The sequence below is a fragment of the Diabrotica virgifera genome, chromosome 10, assembly GCF_917563875.1.
Source record: "Diabrotica virgifera virgifera chromosome 10, PGI_DIABVI_V3a".
Taxonomy (NCBI): Eukaryota; Metazoa; Arthropoda; class Insecta; order Coleoptera; family Chrysomelidae; genus Diabrotica; species Diabrotica virgifera.
This window is the reverse complement of record NC_065452.1, coordinates 69,122,366-69,139,141: the sequence shown is the minus strand read 5'-3', so window position 1 is coordinate 69,139,141 and position 16,776 is coordinate 69,122,366. Positions and strand designations below refer to the sequence as shown.

General features: G+C 31.8%; 1 protein-coding gene across 2 annotated transcripts in view; it reads right to left on the bottom strand.

The window, feature by feature from the left end:
- Positions 1-16,776, bottom strand: part of LOC114341750 (FERM domain-containing protein 5) — a 217,774-nt gene that overhangs the window by 8,305 nt on the left and 192,693 nt on the right. For both annotated transcript variants that reach the window (XM_050641461.1, XM_050641460.1), the window contains exon 8: positions 1,109-1,294. In XM_050641461.1, coding sequence (XP_050497418.1) covers positions 1,109-1,294 — 186 coding nt within the window. The remainder of the gene's footprint in view (positions 1-1,108; positions 1,295-16,776) is intronic.

Sequence of the window (16,776 nt, the reverse complement as noted above, 5' to 3'; positions counted from 1 at the left end):
AGATGCCTTTTTCCCATCCTTAGAGGCACTTTTTCAATCAATGTGCAGAATGTTATTCTGATAATATGGTTTAAAACAAGACTTAACTTATATTTTTATTTGCTTTTGTATAAGTATTTATATTTTTATTTTGTATATTTTTATTAAAGTAAATATAATAATTAATTTACAATCCTTGTTCACAAAAAAGGTCATTTGTACTATACATCACGCTTCTCGCGTGTAAAAAAGGTACACTAAGATAGGTATACTATCGGTGCACAGAAAACAAGCGCCAGTCACGGAAGGTTAAGGTCTATAGGCAAATTACCTTTAGTATAATAATAATAATTTCAAGAAGAACTCAAATATTAGTAGCGTGATTATCAATTAACCCAATTGACAGATAGATATTTCGCAAGTTTTCCTGACTTTGTCAACAAATACATACGATCATTTTATATGAAAGGCATTTTCCAATTATTGTCCACATCTCACGTACGAGATATATACTTTTTTTTTTATACAAAAAGTATAAAAAAATTACAAAAAAATTGTCACTGAGTTTATGAATGTCTTTAGTTCCTTCTTCTAGATTTATTCTCTGTGCTTTTAAGTTTTTATTCTGGCCAATTACTTTCGATATGGATTATGTCTTATATTTTCGTACATGTTTCGTACATTTCCTTTTATGTTTTGATATTTCTTTGTTAATCTGTCTGTATTATGCTGTGTTTTACTGTTAAATTTTTCTTCGTTTTCTAATCAAATATTTTGCGTTTGGGCTTAGTTTATCAGATGCTTTATTTTGTTTCCTGGAAGGTCTTTCTACCACTCCTGCTAACGCAGATGCTATTTGGTTATTTATTTCATCTACGTATGTATTTTCTAGGTTTTGAACACCGTTCTCCACATATTTGATGTATTCAGAAGGGTTTCCTGGGAGTGTCCATTTTCTTAGTTTCCTTTTTGTTACGAAGTTGGCTCTTTCATCTTGACATTTAATACTACTTTTCTTTCTTCTTCTTCCAGTTTTTTGGTGTGTAGTATAAAATATTTTTCATTCCTATAGTTTTCAAATCTATCAGGTTAAAATATGATAACAAAAATTTAAAAAATGATAACTCACCTGTAGTGCGTAGTTTAGTAGCACCTATTGCTTCTTGATCTTCGGTAACAGTTTCTAAGGCAGCAACATCACTGTAGATTTGGGATGGGTTATTGTCTAATCCAGACAACAACCCAGTACTATTACTAGACTCCATTCGGGATCCACCCACATCTGAATGGCTTGATCTTGGCAAGCTACAATAACCTAAGCATCGTGTAATTTTTATTGGTCAATTCATATGCCAAAGAATAGAAACTATATATGATATACAGGGTGTCCCGAAAAGATTGGTCATAAATTATACCACAGATTCTGGGGTCAAAAATAGATTGATTGAATCTCACTTACCTATATACAATAGTGCACACAAAAAAGTTACAGCCCTTTGAAGTTACAAAATGAAAATCGATTTTTTTTCATATATCGAAAACTCTCAGAGATTTTTTATTGAAAATGGACATGTGGCATTTTTATGGCAGCAACATCTTAAAAAAAAAATTAAAGGGAAATTTGTGCATCCCATAAAAAATTTATGGGGTTTTGTTCCCTTAAACCCCCCAAACTTTTGTGTACGTTCTAATTGAATTATTATTGTGGCATCATTAGTTAAACACAATGTTTCTAAAACTTTTTTGCCTCTTAGTACTTTTTCGATAAATCAGTGTTTATCGAGATATTTTGAATATTTGTCGAATCCACCACATATTTGTATATGGTTAAGTACGGTTATACAGACCTGTTAATAATCTGAAAATTTATTTATAATTTACATTTTTAGGTATATTTTGAAAAAGAAGCTACATCTCGATAAAAGGTGACTTATAAAAAAAGACTAAGAGGCAAAAGTCTTAACAACACTGTGTTTAACTAATGGTACCACAATAATAGTTTAATTGGAACGTACACAAACATTTGGGGGGTTTAAAGGAACAAAACCCCCATAAAATTTTTACATAAATATATTGAAAAAGAAGCCGCATCTCGATAAAAACTGGCTTATAGAAAAAATACTAGGAGACAAAAAAGTTTTAAAAACGTTGTGTTTAACTAATAGTACCACAATAATGAATTAATTGGAACGTACACAAAAGTTTGGGGGGGTTTAAGGGAACAAAATCCCCATAAATTTTTTATGGGGTGGACAAATTTCACTATAATTTTGTTTTAAGATGTCCCTGCCATAAGAATGATACACGTCCATTTTCAATAAAAAATCTCTCATAGTTTTCGATATATTGAAAACAATCGATTTTCATTTTGTAACTTCAAAGGGCTGTAACTTTTTTTATGAGCACATTTGTACTAAGGTAAGTTAGGTTCAATTGAACTATTTTTGACCCCAGAATGTGTGGTATAATTTATGACCAATCTTTTCGGGACACCCTGTATATGTATACAAGTATATAAGTATGTATTATGCAGGGTGAGTGGGGGGAACGCACCAAACTTTAAGACTGTATAATATACGTAAAAATAATCAAAAATAACTCATATGTTGTTATTCGATTTTCATTTGTTTCAGAGATACGGGGTGTTAAAATTTTTCTTACAAACTGACGATTTATTTATTGCTCTAAAACCGGTTGAGGTGTGCAAATGAAATTTGGTGTGTTTTAAGACGTAGTTGGTGCACATGTTTTGAAACACAATTAAGAATTTTATATTCACCATTGTCGCGCGTACGGGTAATAGTCTAAAAATTTTGAAACAAAAAAAATAGTACGCCACTGTGATATTTCAAATTAAAAATTATTTTAGAATTCCCTGTTCAATTTCTGATAAACAATCTATCTTCATGCTTGTTCATACGACGTTTCGTTTTCATGCAAAAAATAAAATATCTTAACGCTTACAAAGTATTCGAAATAAGTTTCTACATATTCATATAGAAACTTCGTCGAAAACTTTCTAAGCGTTAAGATGTTTTATTTTTTGCATGAAAACGAAGCGTCGCATGAAAAAAAAAGGAAGATTGTCACAAATTCAACGAGGAATTCAAGAAAGGTTTTTAATTTGAAATATTTCAGTGGCGTACCATTTTTATCTTTAAAAAATTTCAGACTATTACCCGCACGCGCGCCAATGGTGAATATAAAATTCTTAATTGTATGTCAAAACATGCGCAATAACTATTTATTAAAACCCACCAAATTTCATTTGCACACCTCAACCGGTTTTAGGGCAAGAAAAGTTTGTAAGAAAAATTTTAACACCCCATATCTCGGAAACAAATGAAAATCGAATAACAACATACGAGTTATTTTTGATTATTTTTACGTATATTATACAGTCTTAAAATTTTGTGCGTCCCTCCCCACTCACCCTGTATACAGTGTGTCTGCGTAACTTAGAACCATATGGGAAACTTTTTTAATATAAATTTTACGAAAAAAAGTTATTCTTCATAAAGTGCTCTGCATAGTCTAAAACCTAAGATGCAATAATCAGATATCAAATTTTATCAATAATATACGAGGTATGTCAAAAAATATGAATTTCGCTCAAGAGTAAAGTGCCTTTATATTTCACAATATAGAAAATTCTTATAATCTGAATTTACACTCTTCTAATTAAAAAATAAAATTTTGAAAATTTTCCTCAAATTACGGATACCATTTTTATGCCAAACATCATTTTTATTTAAGATAACTCCGTTATTATTAATTTTGCGAAAAAAGTTATTCTTTATAAAAATGTTTGAATAGTCAAAAAACTAATATGCAATCATAAGATATCAATGTTTTTCAATTTTATACGAGGTATGTCAAAAAATATGAATTTCGATCAAGAGTAAAATACCTTTATAGTTCACAATATTTAAACTAGAAGAATGCAATTGCATATTGAAACATAATTTTTAATTCTGAACAACTTTTTATAATAACAAATTTCAATATTGTGAAAAATAAAGGTACTTTACTCTTCAGCGAAATTCATATTTTTTGACATACCTCGTATAAAATTGACAAAATGTAATATCTTATAATTTTATCTTAGTTGTTAGACTATGCAGAACGTTTTATAAAGAATAACTTTTTTTCGTAAAATTAATAATAACGAAGCTAAAAATGATGTTGGGTGTCCGTGATTTGAGGAAAATTTTCAAAAAAAAAATGTTTCAATTAGAAGAGTGTAAATGCGGATTATAACATAATTTTTAATTACAAACAACTTTTCTCAATGACAATTTTCGATATTGTGAAATATAAAGGTACTTTACTCTTGAGCGAAATTCATATTTTTTGACATACCTCGTATACTGTTGATAAAATTTGATATCTGATGATTGTGTCTTGGGTTTTAGACTATGCAGAGCACTTTATAAAAAATAACTTTTTTTTGTAAAATTGATATTAAAAAAGTTTCCCATATGGTTCCAAGTTACGCAGACCCACTGATATATGTAAATGCAGGTATACGGATAAAAAATATTGATGAAATAACAGACGAATCTGTATCTTTCTTCAGAAAGATAAAAACGTCACAACAGTTCATAATTTGGCTAAATTTCTGTATACATTTCTTTTTATTATTTGTATAACAAGAGTTTTATACATTTATTTTCAATATATCGATATATTGACACAAAGCTGTGACACAGAGGTAAATAAACCGTCTGAACCGAAAAACTCGTAGGACAGAAGTCTTTATTTTATTAGACAGCCAAGCGACCTTAAAGGGTCTAAAGTCATTTACTTTTGGGTTAAAGTTGGTTTGGGACTGTAAACAATCCCTCAAGAAATTGACAGAACACAACAAAATAACTTTGATGTTGGTGCCAGGTCACAAGGGAATTGCAGGAAATGAGGAAGCTAATAGCCTCGCATAAGAAGAGGCTAATACCTCATTCCAAGGTCCAGAACCATCCTGTAGACTATCGAAAAGCCACATCAGAGAGGAACTCCGAACCCGGGAACTCAATTAACTACAACTATATTGGTCAAACACACCAGGAGAAAAGCAAGCAAAAAGGCTCATAAAAGTATTGCCTACTGCAACAAACCGCCCACTCGAAATGAGTAAAACAAATATAAAAACGGTCACTGGTCTTCTCATTGGTCATGGCAAGATCTTCTCTGAGATATCATCTCAAAAAACTGGGCAAATCAGATAGTGGGAACTGTCGTTTCTGTGACAACGAAAAAGACACGGTAGAACACATACTATGCAACTGCGTAGCACTGTGCAAACGATTAAAATTCCTAGAAGAGGTCACTCTAGCACCCTCTGACATAGGAAACAAGGCACCTAGGAGTCTAATCAACTACATCAGAAGTATTGTCATCCTAGAGTTTACCTAGATTAAGGTATGCACAAAAGATCACTGAAGCACTGAAGATAGATCGAAGCAGTAGCTATGTAACAAAATAGCTAAGGAGATCCAGGCGACATAAAGCATACTATTGTAGTTCAAATTCTGAGGGGGTTCTGAAGAATACTAGTGAAATGGGAACAAGTCTGTATTGCCTTTTTTCTGAGATAGTAGGTAATTAAAACTCCAACTGTACATTATACACATTACATTTTAGTTTGACTTATAAAATTTTATACTCATTTTAATTGCTTATCTCTGATATTTCGTAAGACCGTTGGTAATTTGTTATTTTATCGTTAATTTTTCTATTTTAAATTATTTTAAAATGTTAGTTAACACTAAGAGCTAATGATGAAATAATCTACAATTAAATGTACAAAGAAAAACAGTTTCTCTACAAAGGAATCCCAAAAACTTTGCTAAAATGAATATATATTAATAATAATATAAAACTTGTCTGTTTCCAACATTCTACAGCAACAGTTTTCAAAAATAAGACTCGTGTTTTTTAGATATCTACAATAGAAACTAGTGAAATAAACTCAAAAGAAAAAAACAGAATCAGAAGACTTTAAGATTGCAAAAGACTTGTAATACTCCCACAAATTAGTCAATATATTTTCTTCTTCTTATTGCGCCGTTATTTTCGGGATATACTCCGGCGTATCAAGTCACATAGGGCTCGATAACACGGAAAGAGTCCCATCAGAGCTCAATCTTTTTGATACCCTAGGTATCTGGGATGAGTGAATTTTCCCCTCAAAGGGAGTGTGGGTCGTATTGCAAAATCTGGGATATAAATAAAAAAATTAAAGATACTGCTAAAGTGACTAAAAAAGAACAAAATAATTTCTCCCATCTGGTCTTTTCCAAAACACAGTATTTATAAGTCTGTTGTCGTTACTGCGTATAACATGCCCTGCGCATCTTGTCTATTGCCTTTATATATCTCACTAGAATTGCCTTTCCGAATAGATACTCTAAGTCAGAGGTCGGTAACGTTTTTAAAGTAAAGAGTGAAATACTAAATTAAAAATTCATGGCGGGAGCCAACTATTTTTTGACCTAACAAATATATAAATATAAACGTATAAAAAATATACGTTTTGAATTTCTTGTCTAAATTAACAATAGTTTAAGGGCGCATTAAAATATATTGAATGGCGCAGTGGCGCCCGCGGGCGCCGCGTTGGCGACCTCTGCTCTAAGTCGTTGTTATGTCTGCGCCTTCATTCGTTTATTTATTATTTATTTGGTATCCTTTTTTAGTTCTTACTTTTTATTATTATTTCATCCATGATAGGTTGAACAATAAATGACTTAGGGAACCTCTGTCTTATCTCATTGCCAGCTTCAATTGGGTCAGTTAGTTCATCTTCTACTTTTACTGTATTGTTCTGGTAGATATTTTCGATCGTTTTAATTATTGCTGGAGGTACCTCCCTTGAGTACAACAAATCGATAACGTCCTTTAATTTGATCCCCTCAAATGCCTCAAAAGGTCCACGAAACATAAATAAGCCGGTTTGTTTGATTCTGATGACTTCTATTGAACTTATCTCATTATAAATATAGCGTCGGTGCATGATCTTCCCGACCTAAAACCTTGTTGTTCTTCTGCTAATGTTATAATTTCGTTTAGTTTGTTATCACTTTGGTTTTTAATTTTAATGTTTAATAAGTTAATTCCTCTGTAAAACTCCGGGTCAGATTTTTCTGCTTTTTGAATAGAGGTATTGGAATAGTTGATCTCCATTCTTGTGGTATTCTGTTTTGTTCTATTATTTTTTGGAATAGTTCTAATAATTGTTTTTTAATTTCCTTAATGCTCCCTTTACCTCTCCCTCCTCAATGTTTATTTCTTCGTTTGTCGTAACTTCAGGTTTTGGTGGTTCATTATCATCACCTTTAGCAAAAAGAGATCGGAAGTAGTTGCCCATGTTTCTTTCTGAATGTGTTTCGTTTTTATCAGTTTGTTCTTCGTTCATCTCTTTTCTTTGACCTCTGATCATTCTTTATATTTCTTTTTGTATTCCGTAGAAGTCGTGTTCCATCTGTTTTGAGAAGCTCTGTCAGTGTTCCATTTTTATTTGTCTGACTAAAGTATTCGTTCCGTTTCGGATTCGCTTATAGTAGTTGTATGCCTGTTGTCTTTGTTTTGTTCTGTATTCGAAAAGGGCTTTCTGCTTTTCTTTCTTCACGTTTTATCTTCACTTCCCCTCTAAACCGTGGGGTTATCTTTTTTGATATGTAAGTATTCGTTACTTTCCTCAATGCGTCTTTCCAAATGTGCTTTTTAAACTTAGATCTCCTTTTAATAGGAAATGAAAAGCCATAACATTATTTATGGCTTTTCATTTCCTCAGGTAGCCTTACTTCCTTGGCAATGTTAGTTGTAGCCTTGCGACTGCGGGTCTTCTAACAATCTGACCAAAAATGGTAACCTTGCTCCTGTAGTAATCCTTTTACAAGTTAACAAACAACTTTTTTAACTTGCTACACTATACTGACGAGGCCCAAATAGGCCGAAACACCGGTGTATATAGTTGCACAGAAATGTATGGAATGATGACCCTTCATCATTTTATATATTTCCAACTAAATTCACATTCATTTTACGAGTATTATCCAATGATTTTGCTTATTTATTTTTATATTTGTACTCGATTATCCAACATCATTTTATATATATATATATATATATATATATATATATATATATATATACGTCTTCATATCAAGGCGAGATCCGACTAAATCGAGGACAACCCGAGATCCACCAATAGGAAATTAATTATTGGAGTATATTGTTCATAAGTATCTTTATAATTAACATATTAATCATGGCACACTTAGAGGGGAAAAGATTTTTGTACTTAAATTTTTCTGATAAATTTACAGCGAAACGAGATCCGTCGCTGAAAAGTAAAGGGGAGGACTTATATACGAAATTTTAGATATTTACCGTTCAACGCGAGATCACACACTGATGCCAGCTCTAAAGAGTATTAGTCGAGCGGTTGGAGCTCGTGTTGTATTGTATATTTCCCACGATATAAAGATATATAATGGGCGTAACTTTTAAGTATCGCTTCTTTTGTGTCTTTAAAGTCTACGATTTACCTTTCAGAAAGTCCCTTAGTTTTATTACATACATAAGGGTGTGAAAAAAGAAAAAGAATACTTGGCAAATAATAACCATTTAATAATGATAATTATTTGCAATACAATATTTTAAAACTATACATTAATATTCTTAAAAAACACTTACTACGAAACCAAAATGTAATTATTATATTCTTAAATAATACAAATTGTTACAAAATAATTATTTAAATGATTGCTTGTTTTAAAAATACATTACAAGAAAGTAAAATTTTTTATAAATATTATTAAAGTTTAAAAAATAAAATAACGCAATATGTAATTATTATTTGATAGTTAAAAAATGATTTTAAGTAAAATGATTTAAAAGATAAAAAGAAACACACATAATTTTCAGGGTCAACTCCTAATTGCATGAAAATTTGGATTTAGATTCTACCCATCCCCCACTTCAAAGTTGAATGTGTGCCGTTGATTGCTTTTACTTGGAGGGTGAAAAAATATACGTTTAAAATAAGTCCGGAAACAGATCTGACTAAGTTTAAGCAACTTTTGTTCTATAGAGTTTTTTTAACTTAGGTACTAGGTTAATTTAGTAGGTACTAGAGTCACTTGCGACTAAAAATATTTACTTTTCAACAAAAAAAAAAACACGTTTTTCGGCGGTTTTTCGCAAATACTCAAAAAGTAAGTATTTTATCGAAAAAATATTCTTGGAAAAAATGTAGCATATAAAAAAACGAAAAAATGGTATATTCTTAGTCTATAGAACCAGTAAAAGTAAATTTGTAGCTCATAAAAAAGACGATCTTATCCTTCAAATTCCAAATCAAATATTTTAACGTGATACATAGTACCAAAAAATGAAGCTCTTTTCGGGGAAAAACCCATTAAAATTTTTTTAATGTGTTTACAAAAAGCTTGATTATATTTTATAAAAGTTATATACGGGTAGGAAAGAAAACCGAACGAATTTTCGAACGTTTAAACAGACGACATCCCAGATTTACCAATTTCTGGGCAATTGATCCAAAGGCTGGATTCTAACAACGAAGCAGTTTTGGATTTTCAAGTTTTCAATGAGAGTCAGAATGAAAAAACATTAGTGACCTCGAGTATGATGGTTTGGAGAATTTGGCTGGTTATATCTGCCATAAATTGAAGGACTCCAGTATTCAATCCGAAGATGTTTCAACGTACACGTGGGTTGATCATTTGAGTAAGTGTGGTTTATGTAAACCATCAGACACTCTCTTGTCATATATTAAGTAACTGGAGACAATTTTTCCTTCCACATGAATGGTGATTCCATTTTGGTAACTAAAAATTATTTATAGATTTATTTATATATTACTTATAGAGTTTTTTTAACTTAGGTAGGTTAATTCAGTAGTAGGTACTAGAGTCACTTGCGACTAAAAATGTCTACTTTTCAACAAAAAAAAAACACGTTTTCGGCGGTTTTTCGCAAATACTCAAAAAGTAAGTATTTTATCGAAAAAATATTCTTGGAAAAAATGTAGCATATAAAAAAAACGAAAAAATGGTATATTCTTAGTCTATAGAACCAGTAAAAGTAAATTTGCAGCTCATAAAAAAGACGATCTTATCCTTCAAATTCCAAATCAAATATTTTAACGTGATACATAGTACCAATGAAGCTCTTTTCGGGGAAAATCCATTAAAATTTTTTTAAAGTGTTTACAAAAAGGTTTATTATATTTTATAAAAGTTATATACGGGTAGGAAAGACAACGAAACGAATTTTCGAACGTTTAAACAGACGACATCCCAGATTTACCAATTTCTGGACAATTGATCCAAAGGCTGGATTCTAACAACGAAACAGTTGTGGATTTTCAAGTTTAAATGAGAGTTATAATGAAAATACATTAGTGACCTCGAGTATGATGGTTTGGAGAATTTGGCTGGTTATATCTGCCATAAATTGAAGGACTCCAGTATTCAATCCGAAGATGTTTCAACGTACACGTGGGTTGATCATTTGAGTAAGTGTGGTTTATGTAAACCATCAGACACTCTCTTGTCATATATTAAGTAACTGGAGACAATTTTTCCTTCCACATGAATGGTGATTCCATTTTGGTAACTAAAAATTATTTAGAAAACCTTATGTCCAAAAGTGTAACTGTAGACTGTTCTAACAAAGCGAACAAGTTATTTTTTAGGTCTCGGATGTACTTCCGAATTAAATAATTAAACAAGTCTCTTAACAACCTGACATTGCGTAAAAGAAAAATTATGAAAACTGCTACATAGTTGCTGTATGTACGTCTATTTCACATGCACAAAATTTAAATAAAGTGCATGGCATGAAAACTGTAAAACTTATTTTTGTCTTTTCCAAGCCTCTTACTTAAATCTGATGAAATACATTATTTAAAAAGTAAAAAATTTTGTTTTTTTATCAATCCATTAAATTTATGGTTTTATTTTGGGGCTTTTCTTCCCCTTGGTAAAAATTATATTTACTAATGTGTAGGCCACTAATCAATTTTTGCCAACTAACGAAATATAATAATTTTAGTACATATCGATTATATGAATATTTTTATTTTCCGGATACCAATATAATCAAGAAACTGGGAACTTTACAAATAACTTAAAATCAATTTAAATAAAAGTAAATAGTTTAATAATTTTCCTCTAAACTATAAAAATCACTTAGTTTCTTTTAGTCATAATTCATTCATTTGCACTATTCTCAAATTTCATTTGCGTTCGTATTACGAACGCATAGACGGGACTATGCTTTACTCTGTTGTTAACGTCATGCGCCAATCGGACGAGCTTACGTAACTAGAATATCAGGGTGTGCATATTTCCGGGTCCCGGTGAATTCGTATCTATTTTAATCCCCATCCTAATTACAGACCAACTGGCAACTCTGGTGCGCAGTTAATTTTTAAATAACGCATTAACTACCGGTGAATTGGTAACTTTCATTTTTTAAGTATTGTTGATAATCTAATATCGGTATTCCAGGTATTTAGCGCTGCACTCCTAGAAAATGGAAAAAATGTCACAGGAAGTGAAACCGATGATGAAACGAAACGCAAAAGAGAAAACTTGGATGATTGTTTTAATAGAAGTAAAATTAAAAAACGGTCACCAAGCAAAGCAGGCAACGAAAACAAGGAAGACATGGAAAATGTTATGATTACAATAATGAAAGAGCTAATGAATAAAAACGATAAAATGCTTCAGGAAATAAAACAAATAAGGAAAGAATAACAACAAACCAATAAAGAGTTAATGGGTGTAAAAGCAGAGAAACAAAAACTAAAAAAAGAAGTAAAACAGCTACATGAATGAATGGAGCAACTGGAGAAATTTAGCAAAAAGAAAAGCTTGATCGTGACTGGGTTGAAAGTAGAAACAAATGATTATAAGAAATTAAAAGAAGAAATGGAAAATTTCAGAGCCCAAGAGTTGAAAATACAAATAAAACTAAGAAGTGCAAAAAAAATAGGAGAAACAGTATGCGCAATAGAAACAGAAGCCCTCACGGATAAAATGGAAATCCTAAACAAGAAACGTAAACTAAAACAGCATAAAGATCGTATCTATATAAACAACGATTGGACATCGAAAGAAAAAGAAATACAAAAGGAAATAACTAAAATAGCAAAGGACGAAAGAAGCAAAGGTAAGCAAACGAAAATCGGCTACAAGAAATTAATAGTGAATGGCAAAATCTAGATATGGGACGAAGAGAGAGAACAGCTGATAGAAAATTCAAAAAACTAATAAACGAAGAACAGCGGCTGAAATATGATATTGACATGGCAAAAAAAGACTCGGAAATGCAAACGGTTAACGAAAACAAAATAACGCACACAAAATAAAGAAAGAATCTCAATAAGAAGAAAAGAACAAAACCCATTAGAATGGGCTCTTGGAATATTAGAACCATGCTGGCAGCAGGTAAGATGCAAGAAATAGCTCTTGAAATGAAAAAATACCAACTAGAAATCCTAGCCGTACAGGAAATACGATGGAAGAAAGAAGGAAAAATTGAGAAGAAAAACTTTAGCATGTATTATTCGGGAGAAAACAAACAGGGAACGAATGGTACGGCATTTATGGTGAACAAAAAAATGAGGGAAAAACTGATACAATTCAAAGCAGTTAATGAAAGGATATCTTACATAAGAAAATAAACAAGCCCACATCTCGATAGTCAATTGCTATGCACCCACCGAAGAAGCAAACCAAGAAGATAAAACAGAATTCTAAGACATCCTGGAAGAAACCTGTGAAAATATTCCGGGGAATGACATATTAATAATATTGGGTGATTTCAATGCAAAGATCGGAAAGGAGGACTATAATCGTAATGTAGCTGGCAAAGAAACCATTCATGAAACTACGAAAGATAATGGAGGAGAAATGTGCAACCTAGCAGCAGCAACAAATACATATATAATTAGTACTGGGCATAAACATAAAAAAGAAAACAAAATAACATGGATGATACCAGGAAGAATGGATGGAAACCAAATAAATCATGCTCTAATTTCGAAAAAGTGGACACAAATAGTACAAGACGTAAGGTCATATAGAGGAGCAAATGGAGGCACTGACCACATATTGTTGATAGCAAAACTTAAGATGAAAATAATCAAAGCAAATAATCATAAGGAAGGAAAAAGTAGGAAATGGAATATAGCCAATCTGAAAACGCAAGAAACAAAGCAACAATATACAGAACAACTGGAACAGAAATTGGGTCAGTACGAGCACATAGAAATAGAAGGAGAATGGAAAAACATAAAGAACAGCATAATAGAGACAGCAGAACAAATAATAGGATTCCAAAAAAACAAAGAATCGAAAGAATGGTTTGATGAGGAATGTCACCAAAAAAGTCAACTGAAGCACCTCGCAAGAAACAAATGGCTACAAAGTGCCGAACAGGAACAACTGGACCAATATAGAAAAGAAAAACAAGAAGCATTGAAACTCTATAGAAGAAAGAAGAACACATGGATCTCTGAACAAATGCAAGAATTAGAAACGAATAATAAAGACAACAAGAAATTGTTCGAATAGATAAAACAACAACACAGTACCAAAAAATCTGTCACAAAAATAAACAAAAAAGATTGGGAAAAACATTTCACGGACCTATACAAAAACGACAATAAGGCATATTCAGAGGATGAGGATATAAGAGATAACAGAGATGAAGAGGAAGTCGCACCTACTTATTAGCAATTCATGGAGGTATTAAAACAACTAAAAGTAAACAAAACGCCAGGGCCAGATGAAATCAACAACGAACTGATCATCAACGGCGGAGAGGAGCTCACGAAGCGAATCCACAAGTTAATGGTTACAATTTGGAAGGACGAAAGCATGCCCATAGAATGGAAAACGGACACATCGCACCAATCTTTAAGAAAGGAGATCCAACTAAGTGCTGCAACTACAGACCAATTATGCTACTAAATATAACGTATAAGATATTGACCACAATTATAAGAAACCGACTAAATCAATACACAGAAAAAATTATAGGACCATATCAACAGGGTTTTAGAACAATAGATCAAAGGAAGATCAACAATAAATGCAATACACGTACTGACACAAACAATTGAAAAAAGCTATGAACATGACATAGAATTACACATACTATTCATTGACTTCCAACAGGCCTTCAACAGCATATACAGACAATAATTATTAAAAGAAATGAAAAAAATGGAGATACCGGCAAAATTAATAAAACTAACTAGAATGACAATAAAAGACTCAACAGCAAAAGTTAAAACAAATGAGGGCGATACAAATGACATCAAAATAGAACTTGAAGTAAGACAAGGAGACAGTCTGTCAACGACAAACGACACTATTTAATATCGCTCTAGAAGGAGTAATTAGGGACACAGGGCTGAAAAAGACAATTATTCAAAGCTCAACACAGATCATAGGATATGCAGATGAACTGGGACTGGTAGCACGAGATAAAAAAAGACTAGAAGAGGCACTTTTAACCCTGGTAAGAGAAGCAAAGATGAGAGGACTAATAATCAATCAGAATAAAACAAAATATCTTATAAGCACACGAGATAATGTAAACAGAATAGCAGAAATAAAGATAGGTGAAAATACATTCCAGAGAGTAGATTGCTTCAAATACCTGGGGGTGATGGTGGACGGCAAAAACGGAAGGAGTATAGAGATAAACGACAGAATTAAAGCAGGTAATAGAGTATATTGGAAATATCACCAACTACTCAAGGACAAAAACCTGAGCAAAAAAAACAAAATCAAAAATATACACAGCAGCAATCAGATCAGTGATAGCCTATGGAGCAGAAGTAATGTGCCTTACGAAAAAAGACGAAGAAAAGTTTTTTTTTATATAACCCCTAATGGATTCTGCAATCTGCCGGAAGGCAATAAGCGTTTGCTTTGACAAATGTGAGATTGACATGTAGAGTATCACTCCAGTGAGTGATCTCCTTTAAAGAACTAGCTAAATTTAAATTTAGTTTTTTTTGACAATGAGAGTACTTATTGGTGTGAATATGTCCTTAAAAGCTAAAACTTATCTGAGTCCTGTAGACAGGTCGGCAGGCAGCAGGCGAAGAAAAGTTAAAAATAATTAAGAGAAAAATTATCAGGATACATGGCCCAGTAAAGACAGAAACAGGGGAATATTGAAAGCTGATGAACCATGAAATAATAAATATAAATAAAGGAGAAGATATAGTAAAATTCATTAAAGCACAAAGCCTCAGATGGTTTGGGCACACACAAAGAAGAGGGGTAGAAGAACTGATCAGGAAGATAATGAACTGGAAACCAGTAAAAAATAGACCAAGAGGAAGACCAAAAATTAGATGGGAAGATCAACTGCTAGACGATATATCAAAGATGGAAATTGCAAACTGGAGAGAAAAGATTCAGGACCGGAGAGAGTGGAAGAAGATAGTAGAGACGGCAAAAAAACATCACAACCTATGAACTAAGACCTAAAGGAAAAGCGGACTAATTTACCGCGTGAAATGGATTAAAAGAGCTCATATTTGAGCGAACTATACTCTAACAAGAGTGAACTGTCCATATAATAATTCCAGGTATGTACCTGTATAAATTACCCTCCTTGAAGTTGGTGTAAAAGGTATTCACCATTTATGTATTGTCTTTTGGAAGGATTACTAGAGAAAATCCAAATAAATTTTGAAAAAATGGCTGAAATCGCTGAAATTCTTGTAACAGATTCCGTAATGAGTGTACATGGGTGGTAAATGATTTTAAATTTCACTTAAAGAAAGTGCTAAAAAGTCTAAAACATTTATGGTACTGTTCTGCATCTGGTTTCCAGGCAACCTGTTATACCGACGGTTAGTTTTTTTAATATTTTGAGTAGTAACTATGTTGGTTATCAACAATTTGATGTCAAAAATGTACATTTTGCCATTTTTTGTCTACTAGTAAGAAGAAAAACATTCAAAACAAAATTTAAGATAACCGCATTATAGAGCATGTAAAACAATTTAAACAAGGTTTTATAAATTTCGCTATACTTAATTATTGTTGCTTATAAAACTATAAATTAAGTCAGTTTAACGTTAATATAACTTATGTAAAAAATACAACTTATATCTCGATATTACGTGAAATAGCTCAAAGAAATGAGTAAAAATACACGGTTTTTATGACACTCAGTGTAACTACGTAACAATTGTTTTAGTTTCTATATGGACGGAATAACAAAATTTATGTAAATCTGACCAATTTTTTCTCAATTTAATTATTTATTGACAATTTAAATGAAAAATAGCCGATTTTAAGAATTTTTGTCTATAAGTTACAATGTTTTACCAAAAAACTGAAAAAAGAACCGATTAGTTTATTGAAATAGCCTTAAAATGAGTTGAAGTAAAATAGAATTGGAGCTTTGTTTATCAATAAACATTAACTATTCAAATTTATTTCTTACGTTTTAAGCTAACTACCTGAGGTACCCCTAAACCCTAAAAATGTCATAAAAACGACGATTTTGAAGCTCTTCCGACTGGATTAAAGAAGCTATTATCGATTCAAACAAAGGTTGTGTATTTTTAATTCTAAATTTCAACTATTTAATTAAAAATAAAGTGTTTCAGTTGAAAATTCAAAGTTGCTACACCCACCGCTTTCGCAGGCAGAATAAGAACCCTGCTATTGCATAAGTATATAGATTTTGAAAAACCATTCAAAAAGCATTCCAAAGTTTTTTCGATATGCC